The 18,027-nt window shown below is 38.0% G+C and overlaps 1 protein-coding gene across 5 annotated transcripts in view; it reads right to left on the reverse strand.

Moving 5' to 3' along the window:
- The window catches only part of WWC2 (WW and C2 domain containing 2), a 192,914-nt gene that overhangs the window by 48,104 nt on the left and 126,783 nt on the right, over positions 1 to 18,027 (reverse strand). For 4 of the 5 annotated variants that reach the window (XM_058192842.1, XM_058192844.1, XM_058192843.1 and 1 more), the window contains 2 exons: positions 3,100 to 3,189; positions 1,076 to 1,689 (listed from right to left, as the gene is read on the reverse strand). In XM_058192842.1, coding sequence (XP_058048825.1) covers positions 1,076 to 1,689; positions 3,100 to 3,189 — 704 coding nt within the window. The remainder of the gene's footprint in view (positions 1 to 1,075; positions 1,690 to 3,099; positions 3,190 to 18,027) is intronic. The other variant, XM_058192845.1, reaches the window with a different exon arrangement.

Below are 18,027 nucleotides of genomic sequence, written 5' to 3' on the forward strand. Positions count from 1 at the left end.
GATTTCTAGAATGGTTATGTCACATTCACACTTTTTTTTGAATGACTGCTTTCAATATACACTGATACCTTTCTCTGCAACATGCCAATTCATCCCCCCGCCTTCGGCCAGTCCTTGAAACCATGGATAGTATATTCTCATCTCTCAGCATCATACTTTATTCATTTAATGAGGTGAACAGTAATGAAGAAAAATCAAGCTATAATAAAAGTGTTATTTATCTTTTAAAATGTCTTCCTTATTTTTAATTCCTTTTTGCAAATAGGTCAGCAGATACCTCAATAGGCTGCCAGACTGGAAGAATTTATCTTTTTCTCGAAGTTTCACTGCAGCAGGGAAGGACTATTAAACCCACATAGATACCTGATTATTTTAACTTCAGTAATTAATAGATAGAAACAGATTGTAGAAAATGTAGGGAAAATGATGTGCAGCTTAAGATCAGATCTTTATATAGATTTGGGGCACAAGCTTCCCTACCTGTGCTGTTAAATGAGCTGTTTGAAACTACAGAATAGTGAAGATATTATCAACAGCACTGGCCCTCAAGGGATTCTATTCTGCCCATGGCAGCTCACTGGTTTTGTGAACATCTTCCTGTTATAAAGTTATCCAGTGTCTCTGTCTCAGTGCCTCTATTGTTAGTATATCTTCCTATGAGAGTGAAGGTTCATTCTCCGAGCCTTTACTTTCATCCTACACCCAAGCTACAGATATTCACCACTATTTCATATCTCCCTTTTGCTGTGATATCCTTTCTAGTACATTTACTGCCTGGTTTTTTTGTTTGCTTGTTTGCTATTGCTATTTCACCAAAATTTTTAGAATTCCACCCACTTTATAGTAGTTTCTCAAGTTTAATCTCCCTGGATTTTTCTTATCTAGTCTTACTTCTTAAAGTTTCATATAGAAGTGATGTGCTGAGCTAATGTTTTTATTTGTTGACAGTGACCTATCATCTTATCAGAAAAAAAAGCACAATTTTTTTGAGGACATATTGGCTGCTAAGGTTCAGAAACTCAGTTCAATCCAGAGAGGGAGAATTGGCTGAGTTTGAATAGCAAAACATATTTACCTGTATTTCTTGAATGTGATATGCTCTGTGAAACACTTTCATTGCGATATTTATCATTAAGTGATTGAGAAGACATTCTAGTTTCAGAATCCAGCAATATTTGTTTCTCACAGGTAGTAATACCTGTAAAGTCACTGGGTAAATCGCAGTCCTCAAAGTCTGTGTTGAAATGATGTAACGGAGAATCTTGAGGAGAGACTGAAAAGCCACCTTCTAAAACCAAAGGTGATTCAGGAGGAGATAATGATGAAAGGGAAGATCTTGAAGAGAACGATGTGACAGATTTAGGAGGTTCAGTTATCTTGGGTGCATGACTTGCTGCCAAAGAACTGGAAGAGTCACTATATCCCATTTTCTCATGGGAGCTGACCACTTCATTTTCATGAATGGTAGTAATAGGGCCAGAAGGAATATAACCACATTTCTCTTGTAATATGAAATCCAATTTATATTGATAGTCTAAATCTACAGGTTGATCACCTTGGTTGTAGTAGAGATCTGTAGAGTTAAGAGAATTCAGCGACCCCCTACTAGATGTATTCAGGGACCCTCGACTAGATGCTAAGGATCCCAAACTGCTCCCTGAAGACACAGATAACGTACTGGCAGAGAGGCTGCAACAAAGAAGCAAAGAGCTGTCATTCTATTCTATCAGCAGTATATTCAGATGATCTCAAATCACAGGTAAAACTTAAAATTTAATCCATGTTAGTCATGAAATTGACAAATATAATCTCTTTTAAAAGGAACACATTTCGCAATGTCTGAATACTACCAAAAGAAATTCCAGATGACAGAGTATTAACTATTGCAGCAACATGACTTCCTTAGATGGCATTTAAAAAAAAACATATAAAAATGCAGTTATTTTAATTATAATTCTTTTTTTAAAAAAAACTCCTAATTTTTAAATATATTAATTTTTGTGTAATACTGCACAAAATTGTGTGACAATCTCTACCACTTTAAAATATTGCTGATACAGTAACAGTTTCATGAGGACACATTAAAAAATACAATTGGAACAATAAGAAAGTAGTTTTGTATTTAGCAATCCACAACTCCTATCTAAATTTAGATAGTTTTAGATCACTGTTTGAGATACCCTATTTTTCCCATTCTGGTATTTTCTACTCCGTTGGTGGGTAAAAGTATGTGAATATTTCTTTATTTAGCACATGGCAAATACATGGACTTATAGTGGTTCAAATGTTAATGTCCAGTCCATCCAGCCATTCAAGGACCATTCAAGTATATGAACAAATAATACATAATACCTGAAGAGAAAGGAAAACAAAAGGATTTTCATTAAACAGGGACATTTCTGAGTTTAAGGAAATACTGTTTTGTTCACTGGTTATTAATCACAGTAAATGCTCTCTCAATAAATGGAATCACATTAGTGCAGTGCTGCCCTTAAAGAAAGACGGCACTATGAAATCAATAAAAAGAACATTAATATAAACTATTCCTTAGTGATTGTCATTTGCAACTGTGCACAGATGTGTTGAAAAAATGAGCATTTGAAGTAAGATGCAATTTACTTATATACATGATTTATATATTTCATTTTTGCCTAAATGGTTTAGGTAGTTCTCGACTTATGACCACAATTGAGCCCAAAATTTCTGTTGCTAATCAAATAATTGAGAAGTGAATTTTGCCTTGTTTTATGACCTTTCTTTGACAATGTTTCCATGTGCAAAACTGATTGCTACTCATAGAAGAAACAGCCAACCTATTTGTTTCACAATTTTCCACTAATGTAGCTTGAATAATATAGGGAAAGGGCTACAACTGATCAGTCATATATATTCTTTGCTGGGCAAAAAACTTGTAGTTCAGAATTTATACAATAGATAACCAAACTTTTAGTAAGAAGACATTTTTGTAAGACAGGCTTCCAAGTTCATATTCCACTTAAATCAAAATAGACAATTCAGAAATACAGTATGCCAACAGTAGTTTTGGACAAACTGTTATTATTATTTGCCAGAAATCTGGCATAAACAAAGTTACCTCACCTTTTAAGCTGGGAATGTAAATGGGTGGTTAGATGACTAGTTTCTTCAAGTTTTTTAACCAATTTATTCTTTCTATCTTCTAATTTCAACCTAGAAGATAAAAAAGTTTGTCAATATATAAATGCATATATATTGCAAAGAGAACCTTGTTTTAAAAGCACAATGACAAAAAGCTGAAGGCAACTTATTTAAGTTCAACCAAGTCACAAGCCAAATGGAAATTTTCAGGGCAACTGAAAGATTATGGTACAGAAGTATATTTGTACTATACCATTAATATATTTAATTGATTAGTGTTAGTGAATGTCCAATACACATTCATTCTTTTGGAGGGTCTGAAAATCCTTCAAAATATTTTCATTTTGTTCTCTTTCTCAGATTCTGACCATGAAATGATTCTGGAAATATATTAGCCCTGGTTAATGGGTAAGGATATAATAATTCTCAGTCTGCTAAAAATTAACTGATCAAATGAAAGTTATAGGTGATCTATTTAGTCAATGTTGGACTGTGCAGTCCATTAGCTAATAATCATTTGAAGGTATCCGACATCTATTATGCTTGTCTTTTAGGCAAAATCTCTCTAAGCCTGTTTATAATTACAAATTATTTATCCTGAACGAGCTGGTGAGCTACTAAATAAATTTGCAATATTTCTAAAGACGTGGGCTGGATACAGCCAATTCTTGAGAACGATATTCTCAATAAGGTACTGTCCTTGTACTCCTATCTCTTACTTTTTGTTTCACTATCTATCTATCTCAGTTATATCTATCATAAACAGACAGAAAACTCCCATTTGGATATTGTCCAACCTGTTCCCCCCTCTCCCGAATATAACAACATTGAGAAATTCAGTTTTCTACAAAAATTATGATATATTATTGCATTATTAAGCCAGCCTGTAATTGCAGTGATATATTGAGACACACCACCCACTTGAAATACTTTTGTTTTGTTCAAAACCTGGACCAAAATATTCTCAAATACAGGTGTCTTATTTCCTAATCCAGCTGCACTGAATCATGCTAGATGTCTGACTATAAAAAGCTTAATGGCAGCCTTGAATGAAAAAAAGAGAAAAAACTTTCAACCTTCTGCCTATAAAGAAACGAACTTTCCAATTTCCAATTGAAGAGAACATAATTGCTGAATAATTAAAATATGGAACTTGCTCAAGTCTTTGCCTATTAATAATCCACTTTAGGCTTTGGAGTCTTTTTGCAAACACCATGATCTTTGGGTTGTTGTTTTTTTTTTGTAGTTCATCTCAGTTGTGGATACTGGTATTTCCTATAGAAGAAGAGCATGGATTGAAATGTCCTTATATGTCTTATATGTAATAGTGATACAATCACGGCATCATTTACATATAATACTACATACACCTATCTGAAATATCTGGTACATGAAATTCTGTTTTTGATAAATAATTTACGTAATAATTTATGGAATTTATGTAATAATTAAATAGTAATGGATGATGTTAATTATAATACACTGAGCAAAGGGCTGAAGGTAAAATTGAATGATGGAAATACCATCAAAACCATCAATGACTGGGTCATACATGTGATATGATACACAAAGTGAACCAGGCAATTTAGACTGAAAAAAAAAAGAAAAGAAAATTCATGACTATTCACTATGTACTACATCCCTGCAATTATATAGATAGATTATACCCGCCCGCAGAAATGAAGCAGAAGTTTACTTCAAGTCAAATAACTGTCAAAGAAGAAAAACATGCACAGACTGATTATGTCAAAGACAATCAACAACAAGCATTGATGTAAATTAAAAATTAGAACTTATTGAATGTGCAGGAAATGAAACATGAACCTCTAAATAATGTTTAGAAAGCTGACAAGGAAAAGCATTACGTGGTCAATTTCTATAAGAGACTGAGATGAAAGTAGATAAAGATAAAAGCTGGCAATGGCTTTCAACTGGAACAATTAAAAAAAAACCTTGAAGGCTGGATTTTAGCTGCTTAAGAGTAAGCTATTCAGACTTCCTGTTTGGCACCGTAGGTGATGGCGGTGATATTTACGATCACCAACCTCTGGATTATGTGGAATCGCTAGGACAGCTTAAATCTGCAGTCCAGCAGTTCGAAAAACCCTCTCTTCGGGAGAAGAAGAGATGGTGAGCTGAGGGCAGAGGTAGAATTTCCCTAAAGCCCCTGAGAAAAAAGGGGTTTGAAGGGTTAAGTTCCCTCCAGCAACCCGAAGTGCTCCAGATCCGAGGATTTTTCTGCTTTGGCGGAACCAATCACCACGACCAAACACCGAGATTTATTTTGGACAATAAAGGATTATACCGGACAGAACGAAAGTGGGAGAACTTTATGCAAGTAGCCAAGCCAATTCCCCGTTACTTTGTAACAAGCTTGAAAACAGCAAGAAAATGGAGGCGAATTGTTAACAAGTTAACGAGTGGAAAGCGAAAGTGATACTTTTAGGGTTTGCTGTCTGCTGCTGGTAAATTGCATGTTATTTGCTACTTTAACTCTTTAACTCTTTGCTGCCTGCTGATAGAATCTAGGGGAGATTTTTAAATATTGCTTTAAAAGACTGTGTTTCTCAGAGGTTAAGAAGATTTAAAGTGAATATTAAGTTGGAAATAAATAAATAATTTTATAGAAGATGGCAGCCAAACAATTAAAGTCTACTGTAATAAAGGGCTCTGGAATTTCATCAGCTGGTGCTTCTCCAGCTCATACAGCAGAGACTAGAACATTAAACTTAGAGGCGGTACAAGAGAACTTAAAAGACTTTATGCAAGAAAAATTTAAAGTAATAACTGATGAGATGTCTGAAATGAAAGAGCAGATATTAGAAATTCAAGTGGGAAATAAAGAAGTTAAGGAAGGATTTGTAATTGCAGTACAAAGTTTGGCAACAAATGTGATTTTATTAGAAGAGGAAGTTGAAGAAATTAAGCAACATAATTCAAAATTAGAAAATAAAATGGCTGAATTTCAAAGTAAAATGGAAAAAACAGATGATGAAATAGTTTTGATACAATATAGAAATATGGAATTTGCTCTAAGAATCCGTGGTTTGAAAGAGAATAAAGAAGAGAATTTAAGGGAAATTTTTTCTGAAGTATTTGCTAAGATATTAGCAGCTCGTCCAGCAGATGTGGCTTATCAAATTGATAAAATATATCGTGTGAATTCTTGGATAGCAAGGCAAAAAAAGTTGCAAGGGATGTTGTTATTTATTTTACAAATAGAACAGTGAGAAATCAGATTTTGCAAGCCTCATATAAGGGGGAGAAGATTCAGGTTGTTGGTCAAGATATTTTAATATTAAAGGAAATTCCACCAAAAATGTTAAGGGCTAGGAAGGAATTTGCCTTCCTGGTGAATGAACTTAAAAAACGTTAGATTGAATATAGATGGGATATTCCAACTGGTATAATAGTATATTATGCAGGGAAAGTATATCGTCTCAATACAGTTGGAAAAGCAAGAGAATTTTATGTTGAGGCATTAAAAGTTGGAAGTCTTCCTCCATTGGAAGCTAGAAGAAGGGAGATTGAAGTGAAGGAAAGAGAAGTGAAGCAGGTACAAGAACAGATTGTGATGGAAGAAGATTTATTACAAGTGTTGGAAATACCTACAACGGGTTCAGACTCAAAAGAACAAAGGCTGACAAGAGCTGCTGCTAAACGCAAGGAACAAGAGATGAAGGCACAACAACAACTGGCAACTACTACAACGGAAACAGTGGGAGGAGCAAGGCCTAAAGCAAAATGTGATCTGCGGCTAGTGTTCCAAAAGTTTCCTTTGGCCGATAATGGCAATTAAACTATTATCTTGGAATGTTAATGGTTTGAATTCACCGCAGAAGAGAAGGAAAGTATTTCACTATTTGAAACAATTTAAAAATGACATTACCTGTTTACAAGAAACACATATTAGATCTTTAGACCAGAAATATTTGATAAATTCAAAACTGGGAGTACATTTTGTTGCCTCCTCTTTGGAAAAAAAATGGTTTAGTTATATATATAAAGAAGGATATATCAGCAAAATTAATTGAGGTGGATAAGCAAGGAAGATACATTGCTATTGAACTTTTGTTGGAGGGAAAGAAGACATTATTAATAGGAGTTTATGCTCCGAATCAACAACAAGAAATTTTTTTCAAGTTTTACATAAAAGAATAGTATTTTGGGATTATAAATCATATATATTAATGGGTGATTGGAATGGTGTGTTGGATACTCAAAAGACAAAAAGTTTAAGGAAGATATCAAGCCGAAATTACCAAAGGCTTTTTTTGAAATGATGGAGGACTTGGAATTAAGAGATATTTGGAGAGAACATAATACAGAAGAGAGGGATTTTACCTTCTTTTCTGACAGGCACCAATCATTTTCGAGGATTGATTTTATTTTGATTACTAATGATTTGTATTCTAGAGTGAAGAAGACTAAGATTTGTTCAAGAACTCTATCTGATCATAGTCCGGTTTGGATTGAATTTGATCGGGAAAAGGAGGCTAGGAGATCATGGAGGTTGAATGAGAATTTGTTTAAATATGAACAAAATGTAAATGAATGTAAAAAGCAAATGAAAGAATTTTTTATTATGAATATGAAAAAAGAGACATCTATAGAGATGATTTGGGACGCCAGCAAGGCTTATATGAGAGGAAATCTTATACAAATGAATATTAAATACAAAAATAAATTGCAGAAAAAGAAAAAGGAACTGGAAGAGGAAATTAAAAAGAAAGAACAATTATTGATAAATAGCCCAGGAAATAGTAAAATAAAAGAATCAATAAATATATTAAGATGTTTAATATGTTGATGGCAGATCAAGTAGCAATTAATTTACAATATGTAAAACATAATACGTTTAATAATGCCAATAAGCCAGGAAGATGGCTTGCCTATTTAATAAGGAAAAAACAGAAATCACGAACGATTAAGAATTACCTACAATTGAAGAATGGACACTTAAAGTATCAAATCTGGCAGAAATGGCAAAAATCTCTGCTTACTTGAAAGACTATACACAAGAAAAATATATTTTAGAATGGAAAATGTGGATTGATTATATTCAAAATAAGTATCAGATAAAAAAATATCGAATAGCATATGAGTAAATTTAGGAAATATTTTGTATTAGATATATTTCTGAAGGAGAGGGGAATTGAGAGTGTGATTAAGTGTGGAGAGACTAGAGATTATAATTTAGGAATTATTTTAGATTATGATTGTTAGTTTTGATACCCTGCATTTTGTTCTGGGAAGTCGGGGTGGGGGGTGGGGGGTAAGGGGGAGGGGAATTGGGGGGTTGAGGCTAGAGATGGAGTGATGGTTAATGTACAGGGATTATTGAAGATGTATAAATATCATTAATGTAGGGTCGGGTCTGCCCAGTTACCATTTTAGAACGGTGGAGAGGGAGAAAAGAGAGAGTAGGAGGTAGGAAAGAGGAGAAGAGGAAGGAAGAGGGGTAGAAGAGGGAGAAGGAAGGTGTAGGGTAGAGGGAGGAGAGGATGTAGATAAGAGAAGGAGAGGAAGGTCTGGAAAGTAAAAGAAGGTAGAAGAGGGAAGAGTATTAAAAAGGGTGGTGGTGACTGGGCAAGCCCGACTAATTGTATATAACTGTACATTGAATGAGTTGTTTGACATGAAAAAAGGAAAAAAAAGAATGATTTAAAATAAAGCTATTCAAACTGATGTAATTAAGGCCAGAACTGAAGAACCATCAAAATCAAAGAAAAAGTAGTGCAAAGGAGCAGAAGAAATAGTAGACCATATATTCAGCTCTTGCAAAAAGATTACTCAGACTGATTATAAACAATGACATAACACATACACCAAAATGATTCACTAGAACAACTGTAAAGATCATCATGCACCAGTAGTGAAAACTGTAATAATATAATTGGAAAAGTAGTTGAAAATGAGAAGGTTGAAATATCGTAGGATTTCTGAATTCAGTTTTGACTCATAATACTCAGATCTAACTGTGACTGAAAAGAAGAAAGTATGGATAATTGATGTGGCAATACCAGGGGATAGTATGAGCCATGGTGGCACAATGATTAGAATGCAGTATTGCAGGAAAATACTGCCCATTGTCTGGAGTTTGATTCTGATGAGCTTAAGGTTGATTCAGCCTTCCATGGCCAGTAAAATGACCCAGATTGTTGGAGGCAATATGCAGATGTTATAAACCGCAAAGCACTATGGAATATAAGTCTAAGTGTTATTGCTAGTAGAAAGGAAAACAAAGAATTGGCGGGTGGGGGAATCACAAAATATTAAGATCTGAAAACTGAAATTGAAAGAATATGGCCTAAATTGGCTGTGATGGTCTCATATTGACACACAGGGTGCCAATACCAAAAATTCTTGGATGGCACTTAAAAAATATGCACATTGACAAATTGTCCTTCTGTAAATTGCAAAAGGCCATATTGTTTGGATCTGCATATATACTATGCCAATACATTATTACAACATTCTAGGTCCTTGGGAAGAACTCAATGAGTATGAATGCCAATACCAGCTAAGAACTGGCAGCTGTGACTTCACATATTTGTAAACAGATAATAATACTAGTAACTCTTTCCCATTTTCTTTCAGCAAAGCTACAGGAGTTTGGAAGCTCTTATTTTCATCTTATTTCCAGACTTCCTCTTTTGCTGCCACAAATGAACAAACCAGAGATTAACCTAAACAATATAATTAGTAAAATTTGGAGTCATATTTTATTATAAAAAATATTTTAGTAGTATTTCTGGATTTCAGAAAAGCCAGTGTTGCAGAGGTCTGAAGCACTCTTCTGAACAAGAATAGATTTCATTTTGAACTTAAATTTAACAATTTAACTTTCCATTCTACTGTCTATATATCACAAAAAGCAGTCTACAACAATTGAGAGGCTGGGTTGACAATAGTTGCCAAATGAAGGAATATTCAATACTGAATTGCATATGATTTGAAGGATACAATTTGTTTGAAAGTGGCTGAAAAAGTAGAAAGGTAGGATATATCCACAGTTGTAGAGAATTTTTAGATTAAAAGATATTATAAGGGTCTATTGTTGCTCATTCAATCAAGAGAAGATGAAGATGCTACATTTAAAAATAAGCAGATCTTCAAAGAGACATGGAATTGTAGCGATGGAGGACTTCAATTATATCAACATCTATTTGGAAAGAAAGTCCTTTCATACATGTCCTTTTTGGAAAATTCCTACCCTATTTTTCTGATAATTTCCTTCTTGAAAAAGTAGAGAAGGTATAAAACAATCAGCTACTCTTTACCTTATATTAAATAATATCAAAGACTTAATCAAGGAAGTCAAAGTAGCACTGACACTGAGAGAAAACAAATATTTAATTCACGAATCCTGATCATTAAGGGGGGAAAACTGAATGTAGTAAAAAATATATCTTGGATATCAAAACACAGATTTTAATATACTTGAGCAATGAAAATTATATACTATATGTAATGTTAATAGGAAAAGAACCTGAAGAACCTCATTTTCTGCAACAACACAAACTCAATTTATGGACTACAAATAAAAGAACCCTTCTCCAACAGCGACCACAGCATGATAGACCTTTGTCTCAATAAACGCCCTTACATAAATCGTCATAATAATGGTATTACAAACTACAATTTCAAAAAAGCCAACTATGACCTTATAAACAACAACCCCTCATCTCTTGACTGGCAAAATCTGTTCTCAACCTGTATCACTGCAGAAGACCACTATAAAGTTTTCCTTCTTGAAGTCAATAGAGTCATTAATCTTTACATACCACAAACCACCAACAAAATCAGAAAAAAAAAATTACCCATATCAATAAAAAAGCTTCAATCAAAAAAAAAAAATCCCTCTGGAGAAGAAACAAAAAGGGCTATGTAGCAAACTTCAAAAACCGCTACAGAAATATATGCAACCAAATAAAAACTGAATGCACCAATTACCACACCAAGCAAGAAGAAGACCTTCTGCGCACAAATTCTAGTCGTCCTTTTTATAATTTTGTGAACAACAAACTTAAAGACTCGAGATCCATCCCACCACTAAAAGATTCTAATGGCAAAAAATATAATGATGAAACAGTTAAAGCAAACCTCTTCAACACATTCTTTGGCTCAGTCTTTGTTAACAGTAATGGCTTATACCCGACACTCCCCAATCGTACCAACAATGAGTACAACGACCTAACACATATAGATTTCACAGAAGATAATGTTGGTAAAGCTCTTCGCAAACTGAAACCATCCCTATCTATTGGACCTGATGGACTATGTGCATGCTTCTTAATTTCCAATAATATAGCAGAACCCCCTAAGCATAATCTTTGAAAAAGCTTTCACGACCAGTTCCCTTCCCAAACTTTGGTCTTTAGCCACGGTCATCCCTGTCTTCAAAAAAGGAGACCCCAGCCTAGTTGAAAATTACAGACCTATCTCTCTATACTGTGTCACCTGCAAAGTAATGGAATCTATCATCAACCAATCCATTACCCTCCACCTAGAAACAAACAACCTACTCTCTAATAAACAATTTGGTTTCAGAAAAAATTTATCATGTAACTTACAACTTCTTCACTGCAAAAACATATGGAGTACAAATCTTGATCAGTGCAAAACAATAGATGCAATCTACATAGACTTCTGTAAAGCTTTTGACTCAATAGTACATGATAAACTTCTCCTCAAACTAAAATCCTACGGCATCTCAGGACCCCTCCACAATTGGATAACAGCTTTCCTGTCAAACAGACAACAAGTGGTCAAATTGGCAATGCTCTATCAAATCCTGTTCCTGTCAAAAGTGGCATTCCCCAAGGCAGCGTTCTTGGACCAACACTCTTCATATTATACATTAATGATCTCTGTGACCATTTTACAAGCAATTGTGTTCTCTTGCTGATGATGTCAAACTATTTTACACCACCAACAATACAGCTACTCTTCAAGAAGACCTTGACTTTGTATCTGAATGGTATAAAATTTGGCAACTCCAAATCTCAACCAGCAAATGCTCAGTCTTACATATTGGAAAAAAGAACCAAAACACTAAGTACAAGCTTGATGGACATTACCTTACAGACAGTGGTGGGATTCAGCCAGTTTGCACCACTTCGGGAGAACCGGTTGTTAACTTTCTGAGCAGTTTGGCAAACTGGTTGTTGGAAGAAATCATTAAGGTAGAGAATTGGTTGTTAAATTCCTTGAATCCCACCACTGCTTACAGATGATTCCCACCCTGTTAAAGACCTTGGAGTTTTCATATCAAATGATGTAAGTGCCAAAGCCCACTGCAACTACATCGCAAAAAAGGCATTAAGAGTTGTAAACCTAATCTTGCGTAGCTTCTTCTCCAAAAACACTACACTACTAACCAGAGCATATAAAACATTTGCTAGACCAATTCTTGAATACAGCTCAACTGTTTGGAACCCATACCACATTTCTGACATCAATACAATTGAACGTGTCCAGAAATATTTTACAAGAAGAGTTCTCCACTCCTCTGTATACAACAAAATACCTTATGCCACCAGATTTGAAATCCTGGGGTTAGAAAATTTAGAACTACGCCGCCTTCGCATGACTTGAGTTTAACTCATAGAATCATCTATTACAATGTCCTTCCTGTCGGAGACTACTTCAGCTTCAATTGCAACAATACACGAGCACACAATAGATTTAAGCTTAATGTTAACCGCTCCAAACTTGATTGCAGAAAATATGACTCCTATAACAGAGTTGTTAATGCTTGGAATACACTACCTGACTCTGTGGTCTCTTCCCAAAATCCCCAAAACTTCAACCAAAAACTATCTACTATTGACCTCACCCCATTCCTAAAAGGTCTGTAAGGGGCGTGCATAAGAGCACAAGCGGACCTACCATTCCTGTCCTATTGTTTCCTTTCGTCATATCTATTTAATATAATTATTACATACTCATACTTATATATGGACAATTTCCCATGACCCGAGTGGCCAGGGTAATTGGGACCTGGGCCTCCGGCTGATGTTATGTAATGCCAGGTCCGCGGTTAATAAAGCCCCCCTGATTTCAGATCTTATTCAGGAAGGGACCACGGACGTTATGGGCATTACGGAGACCTGGCTGGGCACCGAAGGGGGGGTCCCCCTAGTGGAGATGTGCCCACCAGGCTTCCGAGCATTCCATCAGCCGAGGGCCCAGGGTAGGGGTGGAGGGGTGGCGGTTATCATTAAGGAGAGTCTTGAGCCGAGGGAAACCACTGTGCCTCAGATAGCTGGGTGTGAATCCCTCTTCATGAAGTGGGGTCGTAGAACTCAGGTGGGCTTGTTGATCACATACCTGGCTCCTTGCTGTGTGACTACAGCCCTGCCTGAGCTGTTGGAGTTGCTGGCCGGGTTGGCAGTTGAAACCCCCAGACTGTTGGTCATGGGGGATTTCAATTTGCCATCAGCCGGCGTAGCATCCTCGGCAGCTCAGGAGTTCATGGCTTCCATGACGGCCATGGACCTGATTCAGTTAATTGACGGCCCTACCCACGTCGGGGGAGGTACCCTAGACCTGATTTTTATCTCTGGCCAGTGGTCTAATGGGATGATTTAGTTGTTGAACCTTTGTCATGGTCAGATCATTTTCTCCTTCGTCTAGACTTTCTGACCGCTACCCACCACCGCAGGGAGACGGAACCAATGCGCTGATTCCGTCCCAGGCGCCTGATGGACCCGGAGAGGTTCCTGACGGAGCTTGGGCCGTTTCCCGAGCACCTGGCCCACGACTCGACTGAAGAGCTAGTTGCGGCCTGGGAACGGGCCGCGGCTGGAGCTTTGGACCGTGTCGTGCCTTTGCGGCCTCTGACCCGGCGTCGGTCTCAACCAGCTCCTTGGTTCTCCGAGGAGCTGAGGGAGATGAAGCGCCGGAGAAGACGCCTAGAGAGTGCCTGGAGATCCAGCCGCTCTGAGGCTGACCGGACACTAGTTAGGTCCTATAGTAGAACCTACCTAGTGGCAATGAGGGTTGCGAAGCGTTCTCGTTCCTCCCTCATTGCGTCGGCAGATAACCGCCCGGCCGCCCTGTTTGGGTGACCGCTCGCTCCTTCAACAGGAGGGGCGGAGGACCCCTACAAGGGCGTGCCGAGGAGTTTAACGGTTATCTATACGACAAAATCGTTCAGCTTCGGGACGGATTGGATCAAAATTGGGTAGATCCAGGCGAGGGTTCTGAGGCCCGTCTTGTTGAGGTGGTTTGGGATGACTTTGATCCTGTAACTCCCGAGGACATGGCCAGGTTGCTGGGTAGGCTGAACGCCACCACATGTTTACTGGATCTGTGCCCCTCCTGGTTAGTACTGGCTACTCAGGAGGTGACACGAGGCTGGCTCCAGGGGATTACAAATGCTTCTTTGCGGGAGGGGGTCTTTCCCGCAGCCTTGAAAGAGGCGGTGGTGAGACCCTCCTCAAGAAGCCTTCCTGGACCCAGCTGTTTTAGGAACTACCGGCCAGTCTCAATCTTCGCCACGGCGAAGGTTGTAGAGAGTGTGGTGGCATGTCAGCTACCCCAGTACCTGGATGAAGCTGTCTATCTAGACCCGTTCCAGTCCGGCTTCCGGCCCGGATACAGTACGGAGACAGCTTTGGTTGCACTGGTGGATGATCTCTGGAGGGCCAGGGATAGGGATTACTCCTCTGCCCTGGTCCTATTAGACCTCTCAGCGGCTTTTGATACCATCGACCATGGTATCCTGCTGCGCCGGTTGGAGGGGTTGGGAGTGGGAGGCACCGTTTATTGGTGGTTCTCCTCCTACCTCTGATCGGACGCAGACGGTGTTGACAGGGGGGCAGAGATCGACTCCAAGGTGCCTCATGTGTGGGGTGCCGCAGGGGTCGATTCTCTCACCCTTCCTGTTCAACATCTATATGAAGCCGCTGGGTGAGATCATCAGTGGCTTTGGGGTGAGATACCAACTGTACGCTGATGACACCCAGCTGTACTTTTCCACCCCGGGCCACCCCAGTGAAGCTGTCGAAGTGCTGTCCCGGTGTCTGGAAGCCGTACGGGTCTGGATGGGGAGGAACAGGCTCAAACTTAATCCCTCCAAGACGGAGTGGCTGTGGATGCCGGCACCTCGGTACAGTCAGCTGCAGATGCGGCTGTCTGTCGGGGGTGAATCATTGGCCCCGATGGAGAAGGTACACAACTTGGGCATGCTCCTGGATGGTCGGTTGTCCTTTGAAGACCATTTGGTGACCGTCTCCAGGAGAGCATTTTATCAGGTTCGCCTGATCCTCCAGTTGCATCCCTTCCTGGACCGGGATGCCTTATGCACAGTCACTCATGCTCTCGTTACCTCTCGCCTGGACTACTGCAATGCTCTCTACATGGGGCTCCCCTTGAAGAGCACCCGGAGACTTCAGCTAGTTCAGAACGCGGCTGCACGGGTTATTGAGGGAGCGTCTCGGAGCTCCCACATAACACCTATCCTGCGCAGACTGCACTGGCTACCTGTTGTTTTCCGGGTGCGCTTCAAGGTATTGGTTACGACCTTTAAAGCGCTCCATGGCTTAGGACCGGGCTATCTACGGGACCGTCTACTGCCGGCTTCTATCTCCCATCGTCCGGTACGCTCCCACAGAGAGGGACTCCTCAGGGTGCCGTCAGCCAAACAGTGTCGACTGGCGGCCCCCAGGAGGAGGGCCTTCTCTGTGGGAGCTCTGACCCTGTGGAACGAACTTCCCCTCGGACTTCGGCAATTACCTGACCTTAGGACCTTTCGCCGCGAACTTAAAACTTATTTATTTCGTATGGCTGGACTAGCCTGATTTTTATTTTTATTGGATGGGTTTTTAAAATTTTGTGATTTTACGGGGGAGTACGTTTTTTAACATTTTGGGCATTTAAATTAGTTTTTTAAGGGATGTTTTTAATTATTGTGTGTATCTATATTTTATCTGCCTGTTCACCGCCCTGAGTCCTTCGGGAGAAGGGCAGTATACAAATTAAAATATTATTATTATTATTATTATTATTATTATTATTATTATTATTATTATTATTATTATTATTATTATTATTATTATAATAATATATGCTTATATATTGTATAGTTATTTCATGCTTATGCTTATATATACTATGTGACAAAATAAATAAATAAATAAATAAAATATTTTTTTGGGTGGCTTTTTATTGTTTTATGCCAGCAGGAGTCACTGTGTATGAGCTATAAAAATCTGTTCAATAAACAAAAGTATGCTATAAAGAGGAGGGAGAAAGAAAGTAAGATGAAATTATTTTTCTTAAGAACATTCATAAATTATATTCTAAGCGCAATTTTAAGGGCAACAATTAAAAAACCACAAAAGCAAAGATGAATGCCCCTCCCACCCACCCATGTTTATTTTCTCCTCTGGGTAATGTTTCATCTATGCTTGGAAAGCCAAATTTAATAAGGCTGAAATAACACAAAAGCAACTGTCACAGAATCGGCTATATGAGAAGAGGCATAAGAATGCTAAGCTAATACTTAGTTTCAATTGTTCTTTTTCTCAAATATTTGCTTATACCCCCAAAAAAGAACTATATATAATTATTAGTCATTGAGTGAAAAATCCATGTCAATAGATTTAAAGTTATCAAGTTCTATATGCATTATGTGCAAATAAGAGTTAGGGAAGACATATGTTCCTTTTTCAAGAGGCTCTTCAATTGTTTAGTCTTTGGTATTCTTACCTGCCACAAATCATTTGTGACACTTTTGTTAAAATATTTAACTTGCTAACTTTAAGATTTGTTCATTTTTGTAACGATTTTACATATGCATAAACACACACACACACACCAGACTGTTATCTTTTTGCTGCAGAAAAAGATCTAAACCAAATATTTCAGAAGTAGTTTGCCGTTTCCTTTTTGTCATGGCTGAGAGAAAGTAACTAGCACAAAGTCACCCAGATGGCTTTATCTTAAGTGAGACTACAACTCATGGTTTCATGATTTCTAGCCTGGTGCCTTAATCACTACACCAAAGATTAGCCATTTGGTCAGGGCTAATCTGCTAAGAGCTGAAGATGGAATGGTACGAAGCAGAAGATGTGTCTTATTTTGAAAGTTAAAGAAACAAATTGCAATCTGGAGGTTCTATGAAATTCTTCTGGATCAGCTGCAGGTTGGACAAAGTAAAAGCTTTGAAAATTTTTGTTGTTCCTAGTTTCAGTCAAAACAAAACCCTGAAGATTCCAAAAATATTTCATGGTGAGTCGGCAAAGCCCTTCTTTATATACATCATCCCTTCTTTATATACTTCACCCCTTCTTTATATACTTAGACTTATATATACTTTATATACTTTATATACATATATTTATATTTTATATTTATTTATATTTATTTATTTTTATATATATATACTATATATACACCATCTGACCAGGACCTATGAAAAACTAGAAGTCCAGAGAGCTTCCATTTTATGTGACCTCGCATTCCTACACAACTGCCGAGATCAAAATTTAATCCCCACATGCTTCCAATTGAAATTCCACTCCAACTCTGCAGCCACCAAACGCATCCTAAAAAGAACAGAATTGGCCCTAATCAGAAATGAACTTCACACAAAAAGATTCCTCCTAGATCGAATCAACAAAGATCTCCTCGCACTTCACCTCAAACTCAGCAACAAGATCCACCCCGCACTTTGGGACAAATCCAAAGAACTCGCCGTCTGGAGAGCTGAAACACAGACCACCCTCAAGACAGAGACACACACCAACAAACTCCGAAGACTACAAGAACGCCAGAAACAAACCCCTCCCCCCCAACAGCTACACAGGAAACAAACAGTGCATAACATCTCAGATAGGATTCTCACCAAAGCCGAAACTGATGTCCTTTCCAAAGGATTCAACTTTGCAGTCGCTCCCA

Source organism: Ahaetulla prasina, chromosome 8, assembly GCF_028640845.1.
Source record: "Ahaetulla prasina isolate Xishuangbanna chromosome 8, ASM2864084v1, whole genome shotgun sequence".
Classification (NCBI taxonomy): Eukaryota; Metazoa; Chordata; class Lepidosauria; order Squamata; family Colubridae; genus Ahaetulla; species Ahaetulla prasina.